The sequence below is a fragment of the Scardinius erythrophthalmus genome, assembly GCF_964197995.2.
Source record: "Scardinius erythrophthalmus genome assembly, chromosome: 2".
In the NCBI taxonomy this organism is placed as follows: Eukaryota; Metazoa; Chordata; class Actinopteri; order Cypriniformes; family Leuciscidae; genus Scardinius; species Scardinius erythrophthalmus.
The window spans coordinates 24,864,720-24,880,837 of record NC_138222.1 but is presented as its reverse complement, the minus strand read 5'-3'; the positions used below and the strand labels follow the sequence as shown (position 1 = coordinate 24,880,837).

Sequence of the window (16,118 nt, the reverse complement as noted above, 5' to 3'; positions counted from 1 at the left end):
TGAAACACCTCATCTGTGTACAGGTGTACTTTAACCAAGCAATTATTTTGCTTACTTCTGAACTCATTAAAGTGTGTCAAAGCAAGAGGGTGAATACTTATGCGCTCATTTGTTTTCTGTTCATTATTTTAAATTATTCATTAATTAACCGGCCAGCTCATTATTCAATTTGACGTTGTGAAGTACTGTGTGTTTATGGGTGAGAACAGTTCAGTTAACCCTCAATGGTGTTGCATTGTCTTCTAATGATGGAACGTTTTTTTCCAACATAAAATTTCCAAATTGTTAAGAGATTCTTCCAAATAATATATTTCTTTTGGCAACTCTCTACCATTAAGGAAAATCAATTTTAATTTCAGGATTATCCTCAAGTTTCCCTGTAATTAAGTTTATTTTATGAATTGATGCATGGTTTGTGCATTTGGAACTTCTATAAACTCATTTTTTATTCGGATCTTCGTGACATTTCTAGAATATTACTCTGTGATTTATTAATTTTTTTTTCCTGAACACATGAAACATAAATCATAATTGAGATCAGCATAATTATAATTACAATAAACACTTCCAAATAAATAATTCACTGCAGTAATTGATGCCCCTAACAATAAGGAAATACATCACTGCCATTTGCCATATGGATGCATTCATATTTTCTCAGTTTACTGTTAACTCTATTAGAATCTGAGAGCAAAAACATCGATTTAACTTACCAGAGAGGCAGCAAAAAATCCAGATGTTGAAGAAATGTACAGAAATGTTTTTTAATAGGGCAATATGAGGAGCATGTGTTGACCCCCAGGAAAAACAACGTTGGAGAGAGAAATCTAATTTAGGTGTCATAAAAACAAAATTGGATTCTTTAAAGACAGTGATTTCAATTCAACAATGGCATATGTCATCGTTTTGTTTCTGAAAGCCAAGAAAGTGAATTAACCTACCGTATGGCCAAACGGCACAATCGAGGGATACCACATAATGCGTTCTTATTGTGTTAAAGCAATGAGCTTGACGCATAATCTGATACTGCACGAGTGATATACAGCCTGAATATGGCAATAAGAGCCTATGCAACTCATCCATAATCTATATTTAATGTATACCGTTAGGGTTGACTGAACTTAATCATTGGAATGCATGATGGATTTTCAAGATGGTGAAGTGCTGGCTTGTAATGCGTACTATAGCCTGGAATGAAATAGCATCTTCTCTGTGAAGTGCTATAACTGCATGGCTGCATCTCTGAAAGACGGGGTCTTGCTGCTGTGCCATATAGTTGGAAATTCAAAGAAACGATTTGGTGATCAAGTGTTGTTCTGAATGCATTGCCTGTCCTTCCTGTATCCGTGTGTCACAAGTGCCTCTTGCATGTTGTGGGTTCTTGAGATAACAGATGGGTGTTCCATTTCTCAACCATCCTTATAGGTGCATGGAAAGCTTTTCATAATGAGCCAAGGATCTCGCTTGTTTACCCAGAGTGCACTTCACGCTTCAGCTTCTCCTCTTAGAAGCCTATATTTGCAGATTTTTAGGGGCTTGCAATACAAGAACCAATATTCCTTGAGCCGTCTGTTTATGCCAGGATGTTTTATTGCTTATATTATGAACCATTTGTGTAAACAAACTTATATTAGTATTCTTTCTTCTCCCCTTGATCAAATCCCACCAGGACACACTGTGTCCATCGCAGTTGATTCTGGAGGAAGAGGGGCTCACGCGTGTCGCTCAGACTGTTCAGGCTCTTCTGGAGGTGCCAACATCAGGTACCCGTCGCTCATCCCGCCAGGATCCATCGGGGCTTCCCCTTCAATCCACCCCTCCAAATCAAGATGGCGCCTCCTAGGGTCATCGAGTGATTTTTCCAGCACATGTCAAATGCACATTTTTTTTAAATGTTAGAAATGATGATTAGAAGCCATCGTGTAATATTATCTATAGCTTAAAGGATTAGTATTTTCTCCTGTTGCAATGCATGTACATAGAATTTTTATGTAAATTACAAGAAAAATTCATTGTGGCTATTGAAACAGGCAAAATGATGCGCAATAAAGCTTATAACTTAAAACTGCTTGTTTTTTTTTGTGTGCACATTTACGCAGATTATATGAAAATTGATGCAAGACGTTGCCTAAATGAGCCTCGTTACTGAGGTAGTCGGCCGTTCTTGTGAAATCATTTTGTTGGTGCTTCCTCATAATTGAAAATTAATTACGTTTGTAATCTCGGCTTTATTACAATGCAAGTTTAATTGGTTTTTCGCAGGTAATTACTCTTGCGGAGAGGCAAAGGTGGCAGTAATCCTGTGATAAGCTAACAACAGCTCTCGGGCTCCGATTGTGACATTGTGTGCACATTTGGAGTGTTGGACAAACAATGTGGCTCCGTATAGCCACCCTTACTTAGCAATAACTCTATGTGAAATGATCTGTTTAATTTGATATGAATTGTTAGGGAGTGTAGCTAAAAAGCAGAAACAACCTTTTAACCTCTTTGTTTATATTTCTAAAGCAATGACTAGAACTAAAACTTGAGAAAATGAGTCATTTACCACCATTTGGGAATAAAGTGAGTTGATTAGCTAGCGTATTAAATTGAACAAAGACTAAAACGTTTTAATTAATGTGATTCAGCAGCTCAATCCGCAGGACTTCAGTGGGATGCGGTCTGGACTCTGACATGACTCTAAAGTATTGAATTTCTTGTGTTTGAGTCATTGTGTTTTGTGTAATTACCATGTTTCATAACTCCGTCTGTCTGGTGCTGGATCACTGTTAGATGATCCGATACCCTAATGTTGAATTTCTTGGTATAGTTTGTAATTGATTGGTTTCTCAGTTACTGCACACCGCTCAGACCCCAAAACAGCAAAACAACCTGCAGCATAATACTTCTCCATTAGCATTGATTCACAGCTGGGATGAGGTTTAGGTTTTAGAACACAGTGTTCTGACACTTTAAATACTATGCCCTTCGATGGATTTCAGCAAAATTTAAATAGCAGACAAGTTATCAAAAACATAAAACCCTTGGTAGGCCAATGGGTAGGCCTACTGTAACTACCAAACCAAACAACCAAAGTCAATTGGTCCATCAACTGTTTGGTTACTGACATTCTTCCTTTGTGTTCAGCAGAAGAAAGAAATTCATACAGGTTTGAAACAACTTGAGGGTGAGTAAATGATGATAGAATTTAAATTTTTTAGTGAACTATTCCATTAATATTCAGTATTTTTTTATTTAGCAAAAGGATGGCTTTTAGCCCCATTGCACCCTATCTGAACCTATACTTTCAGCACACCAGATGAAGCCTCAGAAGTCGCTAGCATGCTCCTTACTATCTTGAAAACAGGGTAAGAAACAGTCCCCTGGCAGACTGGAAAAAGAATCCTAGTAAGTGCCTTTTCCGTGACACTCAGGGGAAAAAGATGAATCTGAGAAGTGACATTTTTGAGCTTCTATCCGAAGGATTAAAGGTCTGATTCAGAGGTTGGGTGAGAGAACGGCAGCAATTGAGATCAATTCAGTTCTGCCACTCTTAATATTTTCACATTTCTAAAATAGCAAACTGTCACTTACGTTCCGCTTCGGCTTTCAAAAAGACATGAATTCACATTTGGCACCAAAAAAAATAAAAATAGCCGTAACAACAATGAAAAACAGTTGGAAATTCCACAATCTATGCCATTTGACAGGCGCTATTTTACATTCATCCTCAAATGGAGCTCTGCTGAGTCCGAAAGCTGAGCTTTACTGTGATAGACATACCAAATTGATTACAGGCGCCCTGCATCAATTATTAATGCGAGCACTTTCTTCAAAGTGCATCTTTGATATCGAGCGCACTACTTCCAGACTCACCTGACCAATTGAGAAATAAACTCACTTTCACAGGCATATTGCCAGACGTAACCTTGATTATGTTGTAATGGGAGGTTTTGTTCTTGCATGCAATCGGCAGAATTCGAGATCAGCAGTCAGGTTGGATCAATATGTAAACATAAATTGTAGCACAGCTTTGATGCCTCAATACAGTTGATCGTTTTCCCCCAACAAATGTAATTAAGATCAGACTTAAGTGCCCTGTTTGCGGGCCGCTGAGGAATTACTGCTGTGAAATCTCAGTGTGACTGGCTTATGCGAATATCACTTTGCTTCAATTTATAAGCCGTGACACGCTCTACTCTCATGTGCGACCCAGTATGCACTATGCAGTGACATTTCTACTTGTTCGAGGTTGTAATTTATTCTACATTCTTGTATCATGTTCTGTTCTGTTGAATTGAATGCTACTGCTTTACATTGTTTCAATTAATCTTTGTCCCATTGTTCTGTGGTTAACTCAATTGGATTGCGTTCTGTTGAATTACCTCTTACTCAGATCTGTTTCATTCTGCACTTGTCTTGAAGCTAAAGAACAGACTGTGGCCTCCAGCGCTTTAGACTCACCAATGATTTATTCACATTAATATTGATATGTCTCAGAGCATATGGCTCTATGTACAGTAAGATGCTGTATCCCCTCCAAGTAGCTTTAACAGACATGGTCTTTCTCTTCTTGTTCATCCTTTTGTGCGTGTAGCTTTGTGGGATATGCTATAAAGTGGAGAAGAATCAAGTTTAGTGCTAGTTAATTTCTTTGGGCAATTGCTTATCTGTGCTGGACAGCTGCATCTGTTCAGTCATCAAAGTTTTGTAGGATCCTAACAATAATAACCAGCAAAAACAGTCCACTTTATGTGAATGCTGTAGGGGAGCACGGGGAACAACCTAAGGCGGGGTTAAATGTAACACAGACCTTTTACATAGTCAGGGTCAAGCAGGTTGTGTTTCTGTTTATTTCTCTCGCTGCCAGAAGACGGTCTCCCGCAGATTTGTGGAAAGTTTTGATAAGATTTCATGAAGATACTGGACAAAGAGTGTTTTGACACCATGCAAGTACATTTTTTCATCATAGGTTTTTTTCGGTTTCTGAGTTGGGTGTGTACGTCACCAAATCTAACTTTATATTACCTTAATCACTGTCTTGTTGGCTAAAACATAGCACCATTTTGAAACATATCAGCAACTCCTAGCAACTGTTAGCTAGGCTTAAAATACTTTTTACACAGCTGGGTTAGTTGTAGCACATTGTTACTAAACTAAACCGCCAAGTGTACAACGATAATGAAATGAAAACAGGGAGCCACACAACTATTCAAGTTTGAGTATTTATTTATATATTTATTTTTGCCACATTTTTTAGGTCCTTCCTCAGAGGGATTGGCCAGGGAGGGGCTGTCGCGAGGAGCACCAGTTCGGAGAGCCAAGTCTGGGTGGGCCAATGAGGCGCAACCAAAAAGGACCTGCTCTTCATCCTCCCTGATCGTTCACAGGACCTGTGCAAGAAGGCTCACTGGGGGAAACTTGTGGCCTGCAATACTTGCGGAGGCCCCGCGGCCAGCTGTGCGCTAGTGCATCCGAGCCGAGTGTCTCCTCGGTTACGGAGTAAAACCAGCAGCAGTGGGAAGGGTCTGGGGAGGAAAACAGATCTACCTGTGCGTCACCAAACTGTTCCCAAATCAGCTGAACCGTCTGGGGATGGAGTTTCCATTCCCCGGGATGTGGCCGAAATCGTGAGAGCTCGTCAGCTGCACGATTCAGCTCTCCTGGAATGTAAATGGCTCGAACTGACCTCAGATGCTTCTGACTCCATAAGAGGAGATGGCGGGCGAGTTTCGACATACGGCGGGAGTGCAGACCACCTTGTCAGGTGATGTACGCTACTGTCGCTGTGCTGTCTGAATGGACTAGTACGTGTTGGTCCTTGAGCAACGTATGAAAACGGTACAGAGCCAAACGTACTGCCAGAAACTTGAGGCAACTGACATGCCAAAGGCGCTGGGGTCTTGTCCAGGAGCCCTCGGCAGCATGTCGATTGCACATGGCAGCCCGTGGCAGAGGCATCTGTTGATACAACAACATGCCTGGAAACTCGTTCTAAGGGCAATCCGGCCCGTAGAAAGGAGAGGTGCGACCACGGCGTAAAGGTGGTAACTGGTACTCGGAGCGTGCCCTGTTGCCATACCCATCTCGGGACTCGATCACGAAGCCAGTGCTGAAGCGGTCTCATATGAAGCAGTCCGAGCGGCGTGGCTGTTGCTGTGGATGCCATATATGCCCCAGGAGCCTCTGAAATAACTCCAGTGGAACCACATTCTTGCCCTCGAATTACAGGGCGAGGTCCCTGTGTTTGCAAACCGCACCGCCGAAGAGCCCAGCCTGGGATATGGGGGAGTAGAGAAAACGAGTTCTCTCAGCCTCCCGCATATCCGCCAGGTTAAGCCAAAGATGTCGTTCCTGGACCACACAGGTGGACATCACCTGACCGGTAGCAGTGCACAGCTCTTGCATGAGCCCCGGGTCAGCTCTTCCCTCGTGCATGTCCATGAGCACCTCCGCCTGATGGACTTGAAGGATGGCCATGGCATGCAGAGAGGAGACGACCTGCCCTACAGCTCTATAGGCTTTGACCACGAGAGTCCGAGATCCGAGCAATCCGACAAGATCCGACTCGGGCAACGCTGGCACTCCCGAGGGAGGCAACGCAGCAGAATCCTCGTCGCCAGAAGAATCCAGCCCACCTTGTGACGCTGTGAGCGACATGGCATCATCCACCGGACCCCCGAATGAAACACTGGGTCCCTGAGAGGAACCAGGCTCATCTGAAAGCTCCACGGCTTGCGATGTGCAGGAGGGTGTGGCCCGAGGAAGATTCGTTGGGTTGTTCCACACCGTAATCCTCAGATCACCCTGGCCACCAGCCAAAGTATCCCCTCTCGAGGAGGAGATCAATTGGGGTGTGGCAGAGGGGACTCTACCTCTATGACTCGGAGGTCATTGAGTCTTGATCTTTACACCGCGATGGTCATGTTCCCGCAATGAGAACATGACTCATCCACGAGCGCTGTCTAAACGTGATTAAAGCCCAAACACGCTAGACAGCGCTCGTAACCATCAGGCGGATGGATCATGCGCCCACATCCAGAAACAGACGGGCAACACATTTTTAAAAATACATGCCCGTGCAGGCGTGCAAGCCACTGCACAGACCAGCAGCAGGATCGTGAATCCGCCGAAACGCGCCGTCACACCAACACCGACTGAAGAGAGATGCTCGTTGCTTTAATGACGGTGAAGAGCTCCGAAGAGCTATGTTTCTGCTCCGAAGCAGAAACATAATGCGAGATTACAATCGTGGCTCCTTTTATACCCAAGCGGTGGGCCGGAGTTCGCAAAGGCAAATTCCGCAGACCCATGGTATTTTCATACCATTGTTTTCTAATAACTCGAAGGTGATAGGACTCTCTAGCGAAACCCCCATTTCGTCATTCACTGACGTAACTCGTAGTGACTGAAAGAAAGGGAACTTAACTTGATACATGTGAGATTAATTAGTAACCTAGGTGACAAACAAGGAGAATGTAGTAACTATAGAAATGAGAAATGAACTGAACTGAAAGGAAACATGGGAAAATTAACAAAAACACATTACCCTGACACACAATAAACAAAAAAATAATTTAAACGTGCCAAAAAATAAAGAAAAATGTGTGAGAATAATTAATTGAAAGTGCCACAAGCATTTCAATTTCTCAATCCCCCCCCCCCCCTATTTTTTATATTTGCAACAGTTTAAATCACACATTTTAGTGTCCTGTTTTATTAAAGAGGGAATATGCACTGATATTGAGAGTGGGTGATTCAGTCCTATTTTCTACAACACTGCTCAATTTCCTCCCCTGACTTAACAGCTCCTTTACCTATTCCTACATAATTAATCACACACCATCTCCTATAGACATGAGAAGGATGGACTCGGGGCATGTAGGAGAGTGAGAAACTAAATTTAATTAAAACCAATACAATGCAATGCAATGTAAGAGCACAGTGTGATAAGTGTCTGCTCAGCAGACTGGATATGGCCACGACACAGTACAGGATTCATTTCAAGTAAAAACAAAAATTGAGGCGGAAAGGCTGCTCGTCAATTTAGAGCGATGAGGGTTTCTGCTGACAGCATGGATTCAGTTCCTCCCTTCCCTAAATTGCACCAGCCACAGCTGTCAGTGGAGCTTTATTGGTCCATATGAGGGGGTGAGGCAGGTCTGACTGTGTGTAATGAGCTGCAAATCAAACAGAAACATCTCAAGGATTTGCATTTCAGTTGCAGTGAGCTACAGTTTCATCCAGGTGGGGTCATGTGGTACTACAATCCAGCAGCACTTCACTTGTACATCTTAATAGCGGAGCTCAATAAGAGTCACTGACTACAAAGGCTGGCGAAGCCCAACTTTTACGGATGTCATGCAGATGAAATCTCGGGATCACTTTATCTTGATTGTCCTTTTTGAACATTCTGTGCCTATAAGTAACTTTTCAACTACATCAACTAACGTCAACTAACTCTCATTAGAGTATTAGTAAACTGTCTGCTTAATATCTGCTAACTCTTTATTGTGATGGTTCCCCAACAGACATTCTACTGACTATCAGTAACTTTGCAACTACATGTCAACTTATTCTAACCCTAACCCTACCAGTCTACTAACACTCTACAAACACTCTAATGAGAGTTAGTAGACATGTAGGTGCACCATGCAATGTTACTTCAACATAATGTGCTAAAGGGACCATTGAAATAAAGTGAAACCAAAATCTCAAAAAAAGATGGTTCTTTAAAGGCTCTTTACACGTAGTAACAGTTCTATTTAGAACTGTATCTTCCTGAAGAACCTTTTAAATGCTGAAATGTTTTTTTTTCTTGTGTTAGAGTTAGAGTTCTTTATTCCCGCCTTTTTGTTTTTCAAATCTGTAACTGTCAAAGCCACCTCATTACTGAATTTCTGGAGCTCAGCTATACAACTATACACAGACTGTCAACACACTCTCAGCAGGTAAATTATTTATGTCTTAAAATGTCTATAAATTATAACTGGTTTCCTACCAATCATGTCTTTTTCTCTTTTTAGTTTAACAGAACATGTAGAGCTGCTCTGTTCAGTTAAGGATACTCATCTTCTCTTCTCCACAAAGTAACAGAGATATGGAATTTATAATCACTTTTATAATCACCCATTACTTTATATCACTTTTTCCTTATAGGGCTCATTTTGTCCATTGCTTATTTTGGCCTTCATTGACATAATAGATTTACATAATATATTGTGTATTTCAGATGCTGTCACGTATCATAACGTATCATCTACAGAGAGAAACTGCCACACAGAATACACACAATGACGTAAAGACATATGAGGATTGTGAAGATATTTCAACGTGGTCTTCATTACATCTATATCGTGTTCAATGTCAATTGTTATTTATTAATGTATTCAGCTAACAACTGTTATTAATCATTTTTGCTAAATCTGCCATGTCAATAAAAAATAAAAGTACCTTATTGACACAATGTGCTGTTTATAATTTTTTTTAAAACCCAAATAGAGCCAACAAGGTATAATAAGACCAGGCAGATAGAGGACTAAAAAACAATATTAATAAATAATATACACAAATAATATTAATAATATGAAGATACTAATAAACTTATATTAATGAAAATAAATATTGTTGAAAAGGTTATTAATAACACCATTAAGGTCCTATATTGCCCTTTCATAGCATAGTTCTTTATGGAACCTTATAAAAAGGGTTCTGCTAATTGTTACAAGTCGAAGAACCCTAATTTGGTATTGTTTTGAACCATGATAGAAAGAAATTTAAATATGGTTTTCAAGGCCAAACTCTCTGCTGAAGGTCGGCCAGTCGATAAACATTTTAAATGGTATCTCATATCAACAAACTCATACATTATACATCCTTTTTTCTATTATAAATAAGTGAAATATGCATACAAAATCATCAAATTGCAATGTCTGCAAAATATGTCTTACATTCTGTCTTACATTCTGACAATGATTTAGTAAAAGTTATGCTGAGTTTAGGAGAATGCATTGATTGATAAAATAAGCCAGCAGTTCATTTCTCAGATACATTATCAGTCCTTTCACAGAAACAGCACATGAATCTTTCCTTATAAAGCCTGTTTAGAAATTTTTCGAAGCGTTTCCAAGGCTATGCAGAAGCACATTTATGGACTAATGTCAGTGCTGTAACAGTCTTCTCCTAAATTATTCTTCAGTGACGGGTTTCCGATTTCATATCCAAGTGTAATCTTAGTCTTTGTTAAGGAAACCAGTTTTAGTTTATTTTAATAACTTTTACTCCTCCCCTTTTACTCCTTTACTCCTCATTTATGCATTATAGTGCAAAAATAATGACAAACAAGGTTTCCAAACATTCTTAAGTATACCTAAATGGGGCTACACTTTATTTCGATGGTCCACTTTAGACATTCTACTAACTATAAGTAAGTTTGCAACTACATGTCAACTAACTATCATTAGAGTATTAGTAGGTTTTTAGATTTCGGGTTAGTAAAATAAGTTGCAATGTCACTTATAGTCAGTAGAATGTCTGTTGGGGGAGCATCACAATAAAGTGTTATCGCACATTAAGCAGACAGCCAACTAATAATCTAATAAGTTAGTTGACATGTAGTTGCAAACTTACTTATAGTTAGTAGAATGTCAAAAGTGGACCATCGAAATAAAGTGTTATAAGGATACTTACCCCATTTAGATATACTTAAGAATATATGGTCATTATTTTTGCATTATCAGTTTTGCACCGAAATTACACACTTAACCTTTGTTTTTTTAGTTTTTTTATTATTTAACATGTTTTTCCATTATTCAATTTCCATTATTCAAGAACCCATTCACTGCAATTTTCTTTTTTATTGACCTGATGATATAAAGAATGAGACCTGATGTAAAGTCTGCAATAGAGTGAGGACAACCACAAAAACATGGCATCTTTACTAAAAAGGTATAACATATTTTATGTACCAAACCAAAAAATCTCATACAGAACAGTACAACAAATTAAACAATCAAGGCATTAAACAAAACAACATCTTTGGCACTTGACAAATAGATGATAGTCAAAAAAAAAAAAAAAAAAAATGTAAACAAGACAGAGGCATTACATTAAAACGCAACAACAAATAAGTAAAAAAAAATTGCAAGGTGATAAAATTCGAGTTTTTGGCAATGTAATGTTCTATCCAAAAATTTCTCAGTCTGCATGTTTTCATGCAAAACCGCGTCATCTCTGCTGTGCCCGACTGTATTTGAACGGTGGTTTGCGAGGCCTCATCCACGGCTCACCATGCTCTTCCATCCCTTGTGAGACAGCTCCATATAGTACCAGTCGTCAAGGGTCTTTATTTAGTGCAAATAGGCTGGCTGCAGTCTTTCAAAATGAATCCTGCAAGAGTCATTTTCGGAAAGGGGACGGAACTATGAGTGGTTTGGGTCCTGAAACAGGCCTGAAAGAGAAAAAAAAACACACTAGTTCTAGATCTCTGAGATTCACTGTCAATAGATGCAATACTCTTTGTATAGCACTTTGAAAGCGAAAGTGTCAGATTCTGTGGCCTTGGCTTTATTTAACCTTAAAAAGCATACTGACTGAATCATATATGATACATGAATTTCTAAGGCAACAAGTTATACCTGTTGTACACAACGTGCCCTCTAATTAATAGGTCATACTTTTTTGAAAAGTAAAAAGCCTTTTATTATAATTCTAACATCCACCTTCCAGCCGTGGTACATGTGTCTTTTGTATATATATACTGTATATACTGTATACACGCACGCATGCAGGCACGCACGCACACACAATGTGATTTACATAGTAAGCAATCAGAATTTAATGTTTTTGGCCATATAAATAACAGAATTTGCACCAAACCGCTCAGTTCCATTGAATAAAATGTTCTTTTTTTTCCCTCCTTAAGTATGTGCTCCATATTCACATATTTTGTACTATATGGGCCATAAAAGCATTATATATTAAACATACAAAACATAAAATAATTGTGTTTAAAGGTTCGATAAACGGACTATTCTGACTATTATTTCATATGTCAGGATTTACAGGATTAAAATTTCTGTAAAAGCGGGAATGCTATTCAGTGCTCGTATTTCTCACAAGATCCTTCAATATAAAGACTTTGCACTGTTAACTGAAGGCCTTTCCCAGGTTGACCATCATTTCAAACCAACTATGCCTTTCTTTTTGTGTAAAAAAACATGATTTAAATATGATACCCTGTTGAGCCTGTCAAAATGAAATGCAGTTTTCAGTATACACATTAGATTCCTCAGAGTCTCACCGTTATGTGTTGAAAATGAATGCGTCTTTTTATCACAACATAGTGCTAAGCTTCCGCAGCCACTGGGAAGCTGCGAAAAGATTTATCTTCACAAGCTGAAAGTCTGTGAGATCCGGTTGTTCTTAGATTGGAGGAGCATGTAGTGCTGGAGACAAGCAGAACTGAGGCCTGGATGTATGTAGGTGCAGTCATTTCTGAAAATAAGAGCTAGACGGCTGCTTTTGAGAACTAATAGTGCACTAGCATTGGTATGGAGACTCGAGGAGAGAAAAGAAGATGTAAACTTGAAAATGTCGCTGCTTAGGAGATTCCAATGGGGCATGTGTAATTCCCAATAAAACCTACTACTGTATATAAATGAGTAAAAACCCATCCAAACGTTTGATGTGTAGTAAAAAATTCAGTCCTATTTACTGCGCTCAAGAGTAGGTAGGGAGGTGAAAAGAATCCCATAAAATATCCAAACTGCACGACTCATCCCCCCCCCCATCCCCCCCCCCCCCGTATTTGAATCTAACAATGCCTCTGATCCGTCTGGTTTGGCAAAGAAAAACAAAGCATCACATAATTAGGATAGACAAGACTCTCACTAATTAGGACTGCCTTTCTTACTGGAGAGTAACTGTTCAATCAACTGCTAATGGTGTCACAATTTACATATTTTGCTTAGAAAATGAGTCACAAATGGCGAGTGGAAAAGATATGCCGCAGGTAGTGCATCCTTAATGTAGTCTATAAACTTGGTTCATGTACCGTACATACATGTATGTGTACATCTATGAAACTCAGTATATTGTTTTCATTGACCAGAACAAGTTCTGCACTGACATTCATTAGCTCCGCCCAACAGGAAAGTGGTCATTTTGGAATTTTGTGAAAAGGAAATGCAGTGAACATATAATACTCCTCTTAGGGCAGGGATGGGCAAACCCTGTCCTGGAGGGTAACTATCCTGCAGAGTTTTGCTGATAACCCTGATAAAATTTACTTGCCTGTAGCTTTTTTAGGGCTGTGTCCGAAATCTCATACTCTCTTGAACAGGTACTTACTTTGAATAAGCAATTACTTTACGGCCACTAAAAAAGTATGTTCTATATAGTATGAGTGTGTGTAGTATGAATGTCATCTACTGTAGATGTACTACATCCGCCATGTTGTCATTATCATGTGACCTTCAGCGTCAGTTACGTCAAGTCACTGCCACCGGAAGAAGTAAGTGATCAGGGTAATTTTTGCCAACTCTTTTATGACTACCATGAATTTGCACACTTCTTTTGTTACATACTGTTTTTCAACCTATTATATAGTAGGCTGGTATGTGATTTCGGATGCAGCCCAGAAATCCTGAAGACATTGATTAGCTGGTTCAGGTGTGTTTGATTTAGAGCAAAATTCTGCAGGACAGAGGCTCTCCAGGACCGAGTTTGCCCATCCCTGACCTAGGGGGAGTCATGTGATCATCAACTTGTTCAACACAATGGCAAGACAACAGGTATTTTAATCTGATTGAATAATCATATTCAAGTGTCTACATCCTTAGTTTTTTCCTATTGATCGGATTATTTCAGGTCCAGTCTAATTCAATCTGACCAAATATACCAGCTCAATCGTATCGACTGCGACAGGGATGCCCAATCCTGCTCCTGGGGATCAACCTTCCTGCAAACCTTATCAAACACAACTGAACCAGCTAATTAAGATCTTCAGGAGCACTTGGTGTGTTGGATCAGGACTGGATCGGAACTCTGCGGGTACCTAGAGTTCAGATCTCCAGGAACAGGATTGTGTTTCAATCCGATTAAGCCATCAGTACTCTTTCTAATGGATTATTTGGGTGCATATGTAGCTATTGAGGATGGTAAATTGCAAACAGATTCCGGAAATCTCGAACGGCATTGCCAAGGTGAGGGATTAAATTAATGACAAAAAAGGGAAACAGGAAGAGTCTGATATCTTCTAAGATCATTGTCTGATTTAGATCAAATTGGTGTAGTTGGTTTGGTCATGGAGGCTGATCACATAGATGTAAATATTTTAGTGCACGGTCATAGCGCCACCAGCAGTCAGCATAAAGAGAGACACATACAACAGACTTTGAAATTTACCCGCTTAAATATATGTGGCCGCCGTGAGTTTTTTTTTTAAAGCCACCAGTAGGAGTGGCCCGCAATCTCTGCATGCAGCTATATTTTAATGATAAAGTCACCATAAAATCTAATTGAACATTCTTTTTTAATATAGGGAAACACTTTAGGGTCCAATTCTCTAGTTTTACCTTAAACTACCTTAAACTAAAACTAAAAACTAAAGTGTGACCAAATATTGCAGTATTTAGTGTAAATGAATTATCTTTGCACATCATTATTTTAGGGCTGAACGATTAATCGCAATAAAACCGCACACGATTTGGCAAAGGCTGCGATTATTTTACGCGCAGCTTGTCGGTGGAGTGCGGCTGATTGGTAGTAAATACTGCCCCATTTGAACGCCAGAGGGCGCTCTCATTCAAACACGATAAATATGCCCCGCCGCAGAAGTACAATAATGCACATCATTCCAGGAAATCCCTATCACTGTAGCTGAATAAACAGAAGATTGAAACGCTTTGATTAAACATGACTGCCTTATTCTGTGTAAGAAGGCACACCATCTCACAGAAGGATGCTCAACTGTCGTTATGAAGTGAGTTTGAAGTAAATGCATGTTATTAAATGTTGTCTGTTGTTGGACAAGGGGTTCATAAATGCTTCTCATGTTTTCGAGAAGCCATTTCACTCGGTTATGCGTCACAACAGGGAGGAAAAGTCTATCGCAACTTCCATTTCATGCCAATTTAAGCCCTTCAAATGTTCTCGTCCTCACTTGAAGAACTTTTGATGTGTTTACTTACCGGAATGCTTTCAAAGGGGGAACGGCAGTGACCTTTCCCACAGGCTTGGGGCTGATTGCAGGGGGCATCATCACCATGAGCCCCCCACCGGAGGGTTTGGGCTGTGCTCCACGAGAAGGGCTGAGCGGAAGAGGCCTATGTGGGGGTGTGGACGGAGGTCTAGACTGTTTTTCTGATACCATCTGTATGAGAAAGGAAAGAGAAGTCAATAAGAAATTGAGGTGTGCTTCGTTTAGGATTTATAAGATGAGATTGCGACCCACTTTGGCTCCCACAGTGATTTTGATCAAACCAAAGAATTTGAGGACCCTGAACTCTCACCAGAGGTGTACGTGTAGGGTTGAGGGGCAGAGGCTTCTTGGGAGGACTGAGTTTCTGAGGTGAGGCTACAGATTTTGGTGTGCTGGGTGAGTTGGGCGGCTTGCTGATAGGCGGAGGAGGTCGAGGTCCTTTGACGCTGCTCAGGGATGGCGACGGAGCAGGTCGGAGAGGACGGACAATATTGACTGGCTGAGTACCGTTGGAGGCTGGGTTTGGCCTCAGAGGAAGCACCTCCTTACTGGTGTGAGGTAGCTTGAGAGGAAAAAAGGAAAGTGGCGGGTTAATGGTGATATGATTTGAAAATTTTAATATATTAAATTGTCATTATTAAAACATAAACCCCATCACAAAATATCAAATATCAGAGGTCATCGGGGTCATAAAAGGCATTTTAAACAGATATTGCATCTTTATACGGCTGTTATCTCTAAATAATGCTTTATTATACTTTTCATAATAACCATACCAAACTTTTTTTTTTACAAGTGAATACTAATAATAGCAAGGATGCATTACATTGATCAAGTGACAGTAAAAACATTTATAATGTTACTGTATGTATGTATATATATATATATATATATATATATATATATATATATATATATATATATATATATATAT

General features: G+C 39.9%; 2 protein-coding genes across 4 annotated transcripts in view; one reads left to right on the top strand and one right to left on the bottom strand.

The window, feature by feature from the left end:
• lrch4 (leucine-rich repeats and calponin homology (CH) domain containing 4) overlaps positions 1-2,062 on the top strand; it is a 52,646-nt gene extending 50,584 nt beyond the window's left edge. The window contains exon 18 of one of the 2 annotated variants that reach the window (XM_081359288.1): positions 1,670-2,062. In XM_081359288.1, coding sequence (XP_081215414.1) covers positions 1,670-1,843 — 174 coding nt within the window. In that variant the 3' untranslated portion in view covers positions 1,844-2,062. The remainder of the gene's footprint in view (positions 1-1,669) is intronic. The other variant, XM_081359287.1, reaches the window with a different exon arrangement.
• Positions 2,063-10,775: 8,713 nt separating this feature from the next.
• The window catches only part of adam19a (ADAM metallopeptidase domain 19a), a 103,221-nt gene continuing 97,878 nt past the window's right edge, over positions 10,776-16,118 (bottom strand). For both annotated transcript variants that reach the window (XM_081348457.1, XM_081348458.1), the window contains 3 exons: positions 15,495-15,746; positions 15,174-15,355; positions 10,776-11,431 (listed from right to left, as the gene is read on the bottom strand). In XM_081348457.1, coding sequence (XP_081204583.1) covers positions 11,380-11,431; positions 15,174-15,355; positions 15,495-15,746 — 486 coding nt within the window. In that variant the 3' untranslated portion in view covers positions 10,776-11,379. The remainder of the gene's footprint in view (positions 11,432-15,173; positions 15,356-15,494; positions 15,747-16,118) is intronic.